The following is a 15,704-nucleotide window of genomic DNA, read 5'->3' as shown; positions in this document are numbered from 1 at the left end:
GCCTTTAAAATACCACGTTCTTTCGGAAATAGTAGTAGAAGTACGCCTAACTTTTCAACAAACTTTACTTGCAGGAAAGGAGGAAATAACAAATTAATCAAAATATTTCACCGAGATGGGAAATACGGCTTTTCTGACCCGTTAACTTTCAACTCTGTGGTTGAGCTAATAAACCACTACAGGAATGAATCTCTAGCCCAGTACAATCCTAAACTGGATGTAAAATTACTGTATCCAGTGTCTAAGTACCAGCAGGTAATTCAGTCTATTTTCTTTGTGTTCCACTTAATTACAAAGAAATTATCGCAGACTGGGGAGACATTTATTACAAAGAATTTCAGCTCTGTTAATATTTGAAAAAATAAAGTGGGTATAAAAGTGGATATTTTTGTTTAAAACCAACAGCATAAATTGCATATAAATAATTAAAACTTTAAATACTGCAGAAGCATTATTAGGAAATAAATTTAAGTTACTAAATACCCCACTCAGTGCTGATGAAATATATCATTTTTATTATAAAGCTGCACACTTGCAATGGAAAATTGCTTTTTATTATTTAGTTTTATTTTGACTTGCATATTGTGCATATAATATATCATACCTCTGTATTGATAAAAGAGATGTCACTTTTACCATATAAATATCTGGGCATTTTTAAGCAGTCTGGAAATCTGTGCAATGTATTGTTGTTTTTTTTTTTTTTTTACCAAATATCTTTTCTTCTGTTCACCATCCCAGGATCAAGTGGTAAAAGAGGACAGCATTGAAGCAGTGGGGAAGAAATTACATGAATATAATACCCAGTTCCAAGAAAAAAGCCGAGAATATGACCGACTCTATGAAGACTACACAAGAACATCTCAGGTAAAATAGATTTGAAACCAAAAGGGGAATGGAAGTCTAATGTGGATTTAGAAGACTGTTATTTAAATTCATGTTGCTATTTTCTTCCTTCCTCCTCCTCCCTTCCACCATGACTACAATTGCCCAAAAGAGGAAAACGTACCTTATGTGCTTGCTCAGTATAGTGGAATTGCTTACTCATGTTTTAACAGTCACCACCTACAACCTAACTCTGTGCTCAAGACCGACACGCACATCCAAAGCAAGCACCTTGATTTACAAACACATCTGCATACTGGCCTCATCAGGGCTAGTAATACTAGTAATACTTTAATACTAGTTTTGGAAATGTCTAGTTTCACTGATGCAGAGTGGAGTGATGACATGTAGATACCCTGCAGGGATGAAAAGCTCCCACTGTCCTTCTTTCATCTTATCCAATTATTAGCCAAGTCTTGAGGTTTTGGTGAATTTGTGCCGTTTTACACCCCTAGAATCAAGACTGCTCCTTAAAGTAAACAGAAAATATGCCTGAAAGTAACTGAAGAAAGGTGGAGGTGTGCAGGCAATTTGAACTTAATTGTTTCAAAGACTTAGCCCTGGACTAGCCATGCAGGGGCAGGAAGATGGACTAAATGACCTCTGGAGACCAGTCCACCCCAGTAACTTAAAATTTTATTTCAGAGAGCCAACTATACTTCTAAGGACATTAGATGGTACAAAGGGCAAAGTGCATTGCCATAAGGCTAATCTTCAAAAAATTATTTATAAAAAACTTATTTATACAAAAGAGAGCTTGTAGCTAACTCTTTGTCTAGCAGTTTTTCTTTCCTGGAAAGCCTCATCATGGTTGTCTTTTGCAGAGGCCTGTTTCCTCTGTTTTGTAAAGCTCTGCAGACAGGATGCATTCTGGTAATGGGGTATTGAAGTCATTCTGTTAGAATATACTGAAATATCTCCATGATACAAGCCAATAAATCATCCGCTCTGTTTGATAACAACTGTAATTTAAACAACTATTTTATTTTCAGGAAATTCAAATGAAAAGAACAGCTATTGAAGCATTTAATGAAACAATAAAAATATTTGAAGAGCAGTGCCAGACACAGGAGAGATACAGTAAGGAATACATTGAAAAATTTAAACGTGAAGGAAACGAAAAAGAAATACAAAGGTCAGTATGTGTATTTCAAATTGTATGATTCTGAAGAAAGAAATAATGCCAAGTATAAATCTGCCTAAAATTAAAGCAAGATGTCAAGGTTAAAGTTGTTCAGTTGTAAGCAAAGCAAACTTCAAATGGGGTTGATGTGAACTTGTGAAGCATGAAGCTACATTTAGAGAAATAATCTGTTCTCTTAAAAGTCTACATGAGAAAATAGCAGACATAAAGTTATGAATAAGACGTTATCAGAGTATAACATACCACATTGTTCCATTCAGAATTATGCACAACTATGAAAAACTGAAGTCTCGAATAAGTGAAATTGTGGACAGCAGGCGTAGATTAGAAGAGGACTTAAAGAAGCAAGCCGCTGAATATAGAGAGATAGACAAGCGTATGAACAGCATTAAGCCAGACCTCATACAGCTGAGGAAGACAAGAGACCAGTACTTGATGTAAGTATCATTATGAATTCACAAATGTATACATATATATAAACATATATATAATAATGTGATATAATAACAGTATAATATGATAATAATATAATACAAATATATTTATTTATTGGCATCAAACTTCTGAAACTAATAATTAATTTTATTTGGTATTATTGTCCAGGTGGCTGACTCAGAAAGGTGTTCGGCAAAAGAAGCTAAATGAATGGCTTGGAAATGAAAATACAGAAGAGTGAGTATTAAGAGATTTAAATATTCCTGTTTTTTCCTATCAGCTTGCACAGAAGTGAGATTGAGCATATTTAATTCTAGATCCATCCAGAGGGAATCTCTTCTAGGTCTCTTGTAACAATGTTCACTGTTAACGCAGGGCAGCCTACAAAACCCAAGTATCAGAAAGGATTCCCTCTCACCCCCCTACTCCGCCTTACACACTCAAGGAAGTGTGTAATCAGGTTACTATAGCAAAGCACTGGAACTTAACCTGTGTCTTTATTCTTACTAACAAAATGAAGATTATAAGGTGTTGTTATCTTGGAGGCATGTCATAAATTGTTCAGAAGGTCTCTTAGGCACAGGCAGGCTGTTTCCCAATTACAGATGTTGATACTATGGTGCTATCTAGTATAGTGGTGCCCACATCAGTGTATCACATTGCTATTGAAGGTGATAAAATTGTGCTGAAGAGTGGTCCTTCTCCATTTTTATGGTCTAGTCAGTCTTTCTGGGAAACGGCAGGATAGTATTCTGTCATTTCAGCAATTCAGTTTTAGTATAGGTTCTGGCTGGGGTCTGACAACTAACTGAATATGTTTCACTTCATTCCTGGAGAAAAAAAAAAAGGAAAATAAAAGAAAAAAAAAAGCAGCAAAAAGAAAATATAAACCAAATTTTAAACAGAAGCAAACTGCAAAATAGTATCGAAGTGCCTTAAATTCACAGTTAAAAATAGTAAACAGTGAAGAGTGAACAAGTAGAAAAACCAAGTGGTCTGAGTAATATTTGTATCAACATTTTCTGCTTGTGTAGTCTCCTGTGCGTGCCTTCTACACTGCCTGGCTGAACATATAGCAAAAGCAGCAGATTGACAATGACTGTTTTCTGGTTTTACATTCTAGTTTTGTCCACATTAGTGGTCTATTTTAATTTGGCCTCATTTACTGAATTTCCTGCTGTTATTCTGGAAATTGTGCAACTGCTGTGGCTGCATTGTTAGAAGAAGGGAATAAAAATGGCATACACATTTTAAAGCCATGTTGTTCACTCAGTCTTAGCACTGCTCAGAGAAGATACAATGGAGAATATGTAGATACTTGTTTCCGCTGGTACTCTCATCAGTTAGACAGAAAGAGCAATGCCAGGCTGTGGTTATAACATAGCATCAAAATAGTAAGTGAAACTGTTTAAAGAAAATCTTCCTTTTCTCTGTCTCTGTGACTCTCCAATCTGTTAAGTGCTCAGGTTTCTGCTGGCAAATTAAACTTTGAGAATTTGACTTTTTCTCTAAAGTACAGCAGAAAAAAATGAGTATAATAAGCAGCAGTAAAAATAGGAATCTCTTTCTCTAGATGCTGAAAATAGAGCCAAAACTGAATGCACTAGAATTTCTTGCAGGGCAAAGAAATACGATGGGATAAGGGAGCTGGATAGCAGGTCATCTGAAACAAAAGAACCCTTTTTTCCTGAAAAATTAAAATATGTGAAATCGCTGATCTTGGTAGACCACTTTGAGACTCTTCAGAACAACTGATTGTAAGCAGAGAGGCAGAGGCAAAGCTGACAGTGCAGGCTGCTGGGCAAATAGGGAGCTTTGGAACTGTAGAGTATCAAAGTGGTGTCCCCATAGCTGAACCAAAGACATCTTCTTTCACAGTGCATTTAACTCAGATGGTTCTGTAAAACTCTGAATTAGCTTTGTAGTTGGTGGCTGTTTTGGTAAAGAAGGTCCTATACTACATGCTTTTTTCATAATCTCGTCAGGAAAGAGAACACTACTATTCCAACCCTTCCACAAAGCCATCTCCACTATGAATAATTTATCTATCTACCTGTACAACTGCTCATAGCTCTCCCAAGCAGCAGATGTAATCAATACATTGCATGATTTTTCACTGCTGACCAAGTGTTCTGATCTTTAGAAATGAAGCTGTCTCAAAATATATTGATTTTGGTGGGCTTGCTGTATACCAAAACAGGGAGCAATGGTAGAAGTGCTGAAATGCTCACAGCAGATTCTGATAGATAAAACAGCATCCTTTTATGTCCATCTTCACATCTACATGAGTATTTTTAAAAGAAACAGGGACCAGAACTTTTATTTCAGTTCAGCAGGTGAAATGTTGTAGTATTACATGGTTTACACCCGTAGTTCTACCAGGGAGACAATCTACTAACCAAATTTTTCCAAGTGATATGAAAGGAGGACTAGCATATTCATGGTTTTTGCTCTGCAACATGTTTTACAAACATCTTTTGTCTTATTTTGACAGCCAATACTCTATGGTAGATGATGATGAAGACTTGCCCCACCATGACGAGAGAACATGGAATGTGGGAAATATCAACAGAAGCCAAGCTGAAAATCTGCTGCGGGGAAAGCGAGATGGAACATTCCTGGTTCGAGAGAGCAGCAAGCAAGGCTGCTATGCCTGCTCAGTTGTGTATGTACCCTAGATGTGAACGATGTAAACATTTGAGGCACCCACCTTGAGCAAGCGGCACATGCACACTTGCACGTGTGTGGATCCCATTGGATCTTTCTGCTTAGAAGCAGACAACAAGTACTGAGGCCATTCTTATTGCCGCTCCATTTTCTACACAGCTCAAACCTGTGCTGCCCCCGCCGATGAGGCTCATTGAAAACAAGGGAAAGTAGAGCATGGAGTAACTCATTTATCTACAGCTACTAAGTCTTGCCTAACTCCTGCATCCTTAAGCTCACACAACACCTGGGAATTTGGGTTAAACCTAGGCTGTTACCATTTTCCCACCACAGAAGACTATAGAAGGAATCCTATGTAGTGACTAGCATTTTAATATTTATTGCCAGTACCTTATTTTCTAGCTTAATTTTACTCTACTGACAAACTAAAAACTGTGGTTTTGTTTGTTTGTTTTTTTCTTCTTTAGGGTGGATGGAGAAGTTAAGCACTGTGTGATAAACAAAACACCTACTGGGTATGGATTTGCAGAGCCATATAACTTGTACAACTCTCTCAAAGAACTGGTGCTACATTATCAACACACATCACTTGTGCAGCACAATGACTCTCTCAATGTCACACTAGCCTACCCAGTATATGCACAGCAGAGGCGATGAAGATCTTAATACTCTGGGTGTTTGGTTTTTTTCTAAAGAAAAGATTTGACAACATTGAGGCCTCTGGAGAGAGCAGGCTCCTTTCAGCCTTACTCAAGAATTTGAGCTGCAGTGTCAAAGCTATCTGTCTTCAGATGGGACTAGAGCTTTCCTTCACAACTGCAGTCGGAAAGATCACAGTATTAAGCTGTGAACGTATGTTTCTAATCTGAAGTGCTTTTTTTAAATTGAGAAAAGAAAAACACAAGAGAGAGAAATCCTAACCTGATCTCCCTGCAGGGACATAGAGGCCTTTAACCATGGTGCTTGTTTACGACCACTTCTGAAGCTTTACCAGCTAGAACGTTGGATTCTGCAGACACAAGGTGTAAGAGGTCTTTGTCATTTGGTTATTGGAATTTCTTGGTCACAACCTGGCTTGGATTTGGTGTTGCTGCACTCAGTGGATCCAGACACACAGCATTGTGGATTTTTTGGTTTCTGGTGAATGATATGTAGCAGAATGGCACTTTCATTTATAAGGGACACTTTAAAAGGACTTCAGTTACAGTATGTTGTTTGGAGGAATTGTAATAGTGAAGTGCCAGGAAGTGTTTTGCTTAGACATTTAAAAATCCTGTTTTAAGAATTTATTTAAGACTGAAGAAAACAGGACTTTCAATGGCATACAGTCTTTAATAATGTACATATTGGATGACTAACTATCATTGATGGAAACTATCAATACCAAACTGCTTCTCTTTTCCCCTTTGTGTTTGCTGAAAGCTGAATTCTTAGACCATGCTATGCAATACTGAATTTTCTTTAGGCTGTAGTCTTCTCTTGAGCATGTCTACAGGTTAAGCTTGATTTTCTTTCTTCTTTACTTGCCTTCTTTTTTCTTTCTTTCTTTTGCCTGAAAATACTTTTCTTGATGATTATTTTTTGTTATTCTTTTGACGTTTTCTGGTGTTGTTTTTTTTTTTTTGATGTACAGGAAGCCAGCAAGAGTTGGCTTCAGAATTAAAACTATGAAATATTTTACAATTTTCTTTGTATAGAATATTGAGCTACTAGCTCAAAGTTTAAAAAGTTCATCCTTTTTTTTTGACTAAATATTTTGTTGGGCAGTGCCTGATAAGCTTCAAAGCTGCTTTATTCAATAAAAATATATGAACATTACAAAATATCATTGAGTCCAACAATATTGTTTCAGAGATACCTTTAGAGTACGGTACCTTGCTATGTTTGCTTTTGAAGCATTTTGAACTTCTGTCATGATTGTCTTTGTATTTGAAAGATGAAAAATTGTGTATCCTTCTCTGATAATGACTGCAGAAAAACAGGAAAATTTAGCTACTGGAGTAGATAGGTTGGATTTCAGAATGAATCCACACTTCACAGTAAATAAATGACATCTTGACCTACTGTGGCAGAATTTTTGTCAGCATGTCAAGGTATTTTCATTTCATATGAAGGAAGTTTCTCTAAACTGTTGCCTGGATTTGTTTATCATACTAGTATTTTTAAAGAAATCTCCCACCTGTACTCAGAACAATTGGATACAACATAGGGCTAAATAAGACTGGAAAACCTCTGTTCTGAAAAATGATTAGGCTTTCATAGTTAACATTTTGGGTTTATTTTCATAAGTTTGTAGACTGAGGGAGTATCAAAGTGAACATTTTCATAGTTTCAGGCACTAGAGACTTACAGAATTATGGTTTGTTTAAAGGAAACAAATACATGAATCCCACTAAAGCAAACTTACTAGTAATTCTGGGACAATTCACTGTGGGTGGCTTGCAGTGGTTATTGTTATTATATATTTTTTGCCATGACCATTGCGGAAATTCGTGCATTGCAAATTGATAAAGTAATGAAGTTCACATAAATATTGGACAAGTTTTGACTAAGTTAAGATGAATTTATTCTTCCCCAAAGATGCACAGGGAAAACCCATTACTATTTAACGGACTTACACATGATCAAAAGAGTAGGTCCCATGGAGCTGTCTCATAACAACTCTGCTTTAGAGATACATGTATTTTGATTCCAAGCATTCAGTACTTACTAAGCTTTTGAAAATAATGAGGAATTTGCCAGTCTCCAGTAGTTTTTATATTATCTTTTAATTTTTACATTATCCCTTCATTTCTGAGACTGTAAAGCTTTTTTTTTCTTTAATTATGTGGATTTTGTGCTTTTTTGGTGGGTTGTCTTTGCTTTCCTATAGATGTATTTTCTCTCTAGAATCTATATCAGGAAACAAGATACAACCAACAAAAATGTTTCAGGATAGTCATCATTTTCAAAATTATTCTGATTTTTTTATTTTCTAAATAGAAGTTTAGCCTTCATCCCTTCCATTCCTCATTCCACCCTCCTTTCAGGCCTCTCAGAATAGGACCATTTAAATTTGGTTTTCTAATAACTGGTTTTTACTATGAAAAGCAACAATTACTCTAGCATGACAGTCATACTACTGGGCTTGACATTACAAATTAGCTCAATATACAACAATTTAACACTTGTAGCAATCCAAGGTATTCTTCAGACATATATTAATTTTTGAATGTTAAATACTTTAAGAGTAAAATCGTATTTTTTTCTCTATAAGCAAAATATATGTAATCTGAATGGATGTTTCACTTAGTATTTCTCAAGAAATTTCATCGTAGTTAAGGCATTTGGATCTAATTTTCCTCATATTAAGAAAACCTCTGCTATGTCAGTGGGCCATATCCTTAGCATGCCCAGCCCAGTACGGGATATCATTTGTTCCTGTTGTGCTGTACTACTTCACTTCATCTGTGGTTGTAGCAGAGAAAAAATAGTGTGCGTGCAAATTTGGCACTTGCTTTTATTGCACAAGCAACAATGAGAAATAAGCACTATGTTATGGGGATAAATGCTTTTAGGGCTTCGTTAGGGGAAGTTCTGCCTACACAGGGTCTGTGCAATTCACAAGGATCACTTACGCCCCCAAAGTGGGCATGAGTGGGGTTTCTTTGGTACCTGGGTATTGTGTGGCCTCTGCATTTCCCTCCCTCCTTAATGCACAGAGCTGCATCCTGCCAAAGGCCCTATTCACTGCAGAGTTGTTTGTCCTTAATGTACCATATTGTTCACTCCAGTTTTGATTTGATCTCAGACTAATATATACAGAAAAAAAGCATGTGGATATAACTGAAGAAACGCAATGCTTTTCTGTGTTTCTATTGACGTATACTTTTTCCACCTAATATGATTCAAGGGTGGGAATTGTTTTGGTATTTTTTTTTGGTTTGGGGAATTTTTTTATTTTAAATCCCTGAGTTATGCTGCACTGCAGCAGCACTTTTGCAAGGCTTTTGTAAAGTATGAGGCATAACACAGAGAACCAACACCCGCAGGGAAAATTAGGAGCTTCTGATTTCCGTAAGTTGAAATTGGGATTTCCAGTTTTGGGGATATTCATGTGTGCATCAGTGCATATGCGCACACACTTGCTGTGTTTATGTATGAATAGATCTCAGTATAGGTGCATTTTCACCAAACGTGATCATTTTGCTGAATTCAGTAAGTGATATTATTAATTTTGTGTAAAGACACACACATGCACTAGACCTTTGTGGGTGCAGCATGTTTCCAAATACAGTTAGAAGACTGAGTTTCTGTGTTGTTGTTGTTTTTTTCTAAAAAAAAGCTTGTCTGTATGGTTCATTTATCTAAAAAAATCTTATCAAACTGTAAAACCAAATCTTAAAATTTTCTATTTGGTGTCAACTGTTCTGTAGTAAAGAAATGGCTTTGTCTTGTAATTGGCAATGAAATAATAATGCTTGGGAAAACATGCAAATGCTTCTAATGGGGAAAACTTCTGCCGATTTTCACACAGTGCTTTTGCTATGCATGGTATTAAGTTGGGAAAGTGAATCCTGATAGTATTTTTTTCAGGGTCACTTTAGAAATGGGCAGCACAAAGCACAATGCCTCCCATAGGACAAGGTTCCAAAATACAACATTTTATGTAGAATCATGTTGTATTTACTGCAGTGGAAAACTAAACTGGACTGGAGGAGTGGGTAACGTTACATTGCACTTGTCCTAATGAGACTGCATTAGCTGCCCAAGATGCTGCTATTTTTTTTATTATTATTATTGTTTTTAAAAATAAAGCTCTGTTCTGTTAAATGTCTTTAAAACATTAAGATTACTTTGTTTTAAAATGGTCTTTGAGGAGGTGAAGGGTAAAGTGGGTTGTAAATTGCCTTCACAAGGCAACAGTGAAAACATGCCTCCTTGAAATTTTGTTCAAGCTATAGAGTTGATGGAGCTGTGTCTTGTTTTTAAGTTGCTTTAAAAATTGTAATAAGTCTTCAAGCAGAATAAAGGTTGTTTTGAAACTGCATTTCAGTTTCTGAGGCTTCAGTGAGGACTGAGAAGTCCATTTACCAGAATCCTTTGCTGATGCTTCCTGTCTCTGTATGTGAACTACTTCGAAAATGAGACCCAAGTGTTCGTATTATTAGAGGGAACTAGGGAGAAAATGATTTCAGCTTACTCTCAGCCACCCTATGGATTGAACTGAATGAAGTAGCTGACTAGCTCCAAAATAGTCTTGTACCAAATTGTGCCAAAATGACAGTTCTGCTAATCTTAGATGCATTGCTTTTGCAAGAGTATGTTTTATACTGCAGATGAAGTGCTGTTTCATCTGAAATTAGAATGAGTTTTGTCATTGATTTTCATGAAGCCAGCCTGTCAACCTTTGTAGCCAGAGGTAATTTACCAGCTTCACGACTACCCCTGACAGTGAAAACCAAGGTACCAATGAAGAAGAGGGAGAATGAAGAGGCTGATCGGGCAAGGCTGATTCCGAGCATTGTTTTCTTTCACACATTGGTGGCATACAGTATTTTAACATTTCAGGCGCATCCATATCTTGCCCCAGGAGAGGTCCTCCAAGGAAGCCAGCCAGTCCCTCTAAAAGCAGAAAGAGATTCCTGTTCACAAGGTTTCCATTCCAAAATCTGCCCACGTGTTGCTCACTGTAGTCACATAATACACCCAGATTGAGGTACCTAGGTACCACAGGCTTGAAGTAATTACTAAAAATTACGTCATCACTGGCCTTACAGTTTCTCACAAGAAGCACAGACTGAAGGCTATTACAATATTTTTAGTTCACTTGATAGAAAGTGGGGTTAGATCTCTGATTAACATATGCATTGCAGTTCTCAATTAGTAAGCTGATTCTTTTAAATAGACACTACGTTTATCTTGTTCCTGCTCTCAGAGCATATGCTAAGCAACACAAGGTCCTGTAGCCAGAGAGGTCTACATCTAAAAATACAGTTATGGTCATGAATCACACATCTTCCATCATCAGCTACTGAGAGAAATTATGATTGATTGATCATAATCTGCAGAAATCCACGGACCAGCGGCTTTCTGGCCTGTATCATACATTGTATAGAAATCACACTTGGCAGACTGGAAAAAAATAGTTTGCAAAAATGTCATTCTATTTTTGTTGTCTGCAGACAAACACACTCCTACTTTTTCTCTCTGCTTTCTTCCTGAGGCTTGATGGCCATTTTTCATAAGGAATGTGAAAAACTGCTTGAATCTATCTGTGCAGCTACACGTGGGTGATTTTTTTTTAAAGGCTTAGGAATACTTTTCATCCTCTTTTTCTCATGGAGCTGCTTGACTCACGTGAAGTCCTGTGCATGAGTAACTTCTCATGGGCCCCTTTGAGTAAAAATGGAAGAGGATATTTTAGACTTCTTGCTGTGGGATATTACAAGCCCTACTGAAGGGACAGGCAATGCCCCCTCCCCACACTGGTGGAACACAGGACAAGTGCTGGCACCCCTCTGCTGCCTGTGGGGAGCCAGGCACAAAATGGCTGGCAAGGCCTTGCTATGTCTTGAGGGCTACCCAGAATGGCGGCCCTCCTTTACACTCCTGCAGGGAAGGCCCCTCTGGTTTTCAGGAGTCCTCTGAGGGACCCTGACAGCCATGGGGTGTATTAGCATGTTCCTGGAGAAGATTACATTTCAGAGACACCCAACACATAGCACAACAGCCCACCATGTCCCACCAAGCCCAAAGAGCCCACCTCTGCCTCCACCTGGGAGATGTGGCAGCCACCTTCCTCTTCCTCCCCTCCATGTTCTGTACATCCAAAGCTGAGACTGGCCCCAGCCAGCATGGCGGCAAGGCCAGCACCTATGCAGGGGCCCTTGTTTAGAGGGTGGAAACTAAGGAAATTGTAAATGGTGGGGTCCTGCCCACACCACAGGCTGGAAATGAGGCAAAAAACAACTCATTCTGCTTTGCCTTCAGGGACATGGAGTCAGACACACTTTCCAGTCAGACCTGGGTTGTACAAAAGGCACAGAGCTTTTCCTTAATGCATTTGAAAAAACAAATAGCATTAACTGTGGGAGCTGTGCTGAGAACATGGTTCTGGTGTGTCTTTCTTTTTCTTTTTCTTTTTCTTTTTCTTTTTCTTTTTCTTTTTCTTTTTCTTTTTCTTTTTCTTTTTCTTTTTCTTTTTCTTTTTCTTTTTCTTTTTCTTTTTCTTTTTCTTTTTCTTTTTCTTTTTCTTTTTCTTTTTCTTTTTCGTCTCGCTGAGGACCTATGTCCTCAAATACACAGACTGCCAAAAATAGAAGCTCTGTAGGGACTTCTTGGGTAAACAGGTATCAATCAATCAGCAGCTATTCAAACTTTGGATAATCTTTGTGGGGACCAGTACTTTAACCTCTGAACAGCAATCAGATGACCAGAAACGTCCTGATAATTCTTTGAAAAAGCAGCATTTTTATCCACGGCTGTGCCAGGCTCTATTCCCTCCCCGAACACTATTACATGAATATATCTTGTCACTCCATTCTTTCTAGCACGAAGAAATCACCCTTGCATACTAAGAAAGGAGTTTAAGCCACCAATTTAAACATGTGCAAATATTGATAGAAGAAAAATTTAACAGGTAACACACAAAAGGATCTAAAATCTGCTCTCCTCAGGTCCTTGAACAAACAATATTGACAAAACCAGGCATGAATATAGTTTTCAGATGATGATTTCACTTTCATATGTCTGATATTCCTAAATCCTTAGAAAACTCTAGCCTGAGAAGAAACATAATGAGTTCACTCCTGAGAACATTTCTTCTTCCATAAATGTTTATTTCCTTACCCAGTTTACTTTTTTTTTTTCTTCCCCACTAATCTTGTTCTTGGTGTAAAACAAATGTTCTATGAAAGGTGCTAGCTAGATTAATCTTTCTTCCCTCTTTTCTACATCTGGCAGCCACCCTACATACTTCAGCAGATTTCTCCACAGGGTATTGGGTAGAAGAGCCATGCAGAGTCCATATTTCGTGACCTGTCTGAAGGGAAATGTGTGGCTGGTTTGTGTGGCAGGGTGGTACACCACACTTACCTGTCCAGTGCTTCATACTGATGATGGTTTTCATTGTGCCCTCTGGCCTATTACTTTACCAATCTAAAAGACAGGTAAAGCAGCTCTTAGCAGCTTGTACATTGTGAAGCTGGATGGGAGTAAAGACCTGAGAGAGCATGATATGAAAATATGATAGGAATGCAAGTCTAGCAGCTGTAGCCAGCCACACCATATTAGAAGGCAGATGCGAAGGAACCAGCCTTGTGCCTCTCACCATGTCCTCTGGGCAGGATGCCAACGGCACTGTGCTGGGGCACAGATGCTTTTCACCTTCCCTTTCAAATCCATGCAGGATTATTTTTCTGTGGGCTGAAGGCTGCCACTTAAAAACAGTGGCAAATTTGCATGCTTATGCAACTTGCAGCTCTCCCTCTGGCTCTTCTCTGTTTCAGGAAGGCATGGAGGTTGAACATTTTGAGGTGGGATTCATCTCTAATTTTAAGCACCTAAAAGAAAGACTTGTCATCAAAGCCATCTGGCAAAGCTCTCTTCATAGAGAGAGACAGGCAATTCCCAAGGGTGATTCACCCCACCTACCTCAGGCTCTATTCTTAGGCTGTGGTGAATCATGCTCTGGAGTCACTCCATTGACTGGAGGGGGAGCCCAGGCAAATGGGTGACGTGAGAGATGCAGCTTGGAGGCGGCTAAAGTTAGATGAACTCAATCTCTTCTCTGCTGGTAGGCAGCTCAGTTTCAGTCTTTCCAGTACCAGCTGTGGTATCTTCTGCTCTTAGGCGTAATGATAAGGAACAATTAATTTGGGATGAGAAGTTCAGTTGGTTTTCAGAATTAGGGTCTTTCATAATAATTGTGAAGGTAACAGGGTCAAAACCATGCTGGGCAGCGTCCTCCTTAATGCTGGGTTCCACACAGAGGAAGGTGGATGAGCAGTAATGCCAGGATACTGCCAGCTTCTCTGCCAGATCCAGAGCAAGCCCTGACACTGCCTCAGCCCTGGCTTACTGAGGCCTGCCCTTGGCACCCTCAGGCCCAACTGACCGCCAGTCTGCCTGAAAGCCGGAGACCTATCTTCTGCAGAATCATTTGATCTCTTGCCAGCCATGTGATCAGCTGAAAAGGCATGGATGGAGATGCTGCTGGTTTTTCCAAGTGAGATCAGTTTGTTAGTCACCATATTTGCATTTCCTTTCTTATCCAGGGGAAACTTATGGAACTTGATGATCTTTCCTTCCATTTGATCCACAGCCAGGATCACAGGGTGGGATATTTTGACAAGAAAACTAAGATAGGAATGACTTCAGGCAAGTTACTTCCCAGGCATGCTGAGCTCTGCAGCAAGGCAGGAGAGCTGGTGGGATTCCCCATTCATCTACTATATAGAAAAATCGAGAAGACAGCAGGCTCTATGGTATTTTTTTGGGCTGTAGCGCTACAGGCATGCATGCCCCAGTTGAGTTAAACCAAACCTTTCATCAGCAAATGATCTGCCAAGGAAGTTCTGGCATAGAGAGTGTCCCTGTCCAGTGAAATGGGAGACATGGCCTTGCAGAGCCCCATGGGTTTAAGCAGGTGAAGTGACATGTGGGATTATGTTCTGAGGCAGGAACAACATTTGGGAAAGAAGCTTCAGGAGACTTGAGATGAAAGAGGAGAAGCTGTTATGCAAACTGCTGTTGTTCTACTGATAACAGGCAATGTAAACAAGAAAGTCCTGGATTGTCAGGCAACCCATGAGCACCAGGAGTCCTCAGGGCATTTGAAAAAGACCCTCAGAATGGGTTCACGGCATTGCACCTGTTTATGGTAAGCACTTAAGGTTTCTGGACAAGAGAACCATCCTGCATGAGGACAGACTGAGCTGGCAGGTGAATACGTCTACACAGCCACCTTCCTGCAGGGCTGTGAGTATTTCAGAGGGAGAGAGAGAATAAAGTGATTTAAAAAATGCCAACTGGTACACAAAGACACACAACTAAATGACGTTGCTGTTTCAAAATGTCTTGATGTGTCTTACTACTAACACCATTACTGAAACCGAAATCTTGTCATGGTCAATTTCCTGCAGTATTCCTGGCAGGCACAGCCATGCAAGACCTCGCCTTGGAGAAAATGCCTCTTATCTGGCTGGGCCACATGGGCTTCCAGCAGGGTGCGGCCAGGGGCTGGGCTCACGCTGTCGTCTGTTAGAGCAAGGCACTCACAAAGGCGCTTGTGCACACTCTTGGCTTGCTCTGTGTAACAGCTCCTCGGTAATGCTGGTTCAAAATAGCTGATTTCAGAAGAGGGGAGGGAATTGCCATTAATGTCCTGGTAAGAACTTGTTTTCACAAGAATCTTCCTTTGCTGTCACATGCAGAAGAGCACACCCTCTCACAGGACGCTTCACGAGAGCTCCTGTTATTGATTATAACTGGGGAATGCGGTGTCTGTGGCAACTCAAAAACGTGGTTTTCCCCCCTTGCTTTTTAGAACATCTATACCAATGTGAATGTACATGCTCCCTCCGCATGTCTA

At 39.1% G+C, this 15,704-nt stretch overlaps 1 protein-coding gene and 1 long non-coding RNA gene across 4 annotated transcripts in view; one reads left to right on the top strand and one right to left on the bottom strand.

Moving 5' to 3' along the window:
- PIK3R1 (phosphoinositide-3-kinase regulatory subunit 1) overlaps positions 1-10,160 on the top strand; it is a gene marked incomplete at its 5' end in the record, with an annotated part of 53,992 nt that extends 43,832 nt beyond the window's left edge. For all 3 annotated transcript variants that reach the window (XM_083816029.1, XM_083816031.1, XM_083816030.1), the window contains 7 exons: positions 75-255; positions 742-867; positions 1,878-2,020; positions 2,290-2,466; positions 2,633-2,701; positions 4,959-5,129; positions 5,599-10,160. In XM_083816029.1, coding sequence (XP_083672155.1) covers positions 75-255; positions 742-867; positions 1,878-2,020; positions 2,290-2,466; positions 2,633-2,701; positions 4,959-5,129; positions 5,599-5,788 — 1,057 coding nt within the window. In that variant the 3' untranslated portion in view covers positions 5,789-10,160. The remainder of the gene's footprint in view (positions 1-74; positions 256-741; positions 868-1,877; positions 2,021-2,289; positions 2,467-2,632; positions 2,702-4,958; positions 5,130-5,598) is intronic.
- LOC310889055 lies at positions 1,849-14,225 on the bottom strand. The gene is made up of 3 exons (XR_014576347.1): positions 13,766-14,225; positions 13,443-13,686; positions 1,849-3,294 (listed from the first exon to the last, which is right to left on the bottom strand). It is a non-coding gene; the product is annotated as an uncharacterized lncRNA (long non-coding RNA).
- Between the last annotated feature and the right edge of the window lie 1,479 nt (positions 14,226-15,704).

The sequence above is a fragment of the Anser anser genome, assembly GCF_964211835.1.
Source record: "Anser anser genome assembly, chromosome: Z".
Lineage (NCBI taxonomy): Eukaryota > Metazoa > Chordata > Aves > Anseriformes > Anatidae > Anser > Anser anser.
This window is presented reverse-complemented; position numbering and strand designations above follow the sequence as displayed.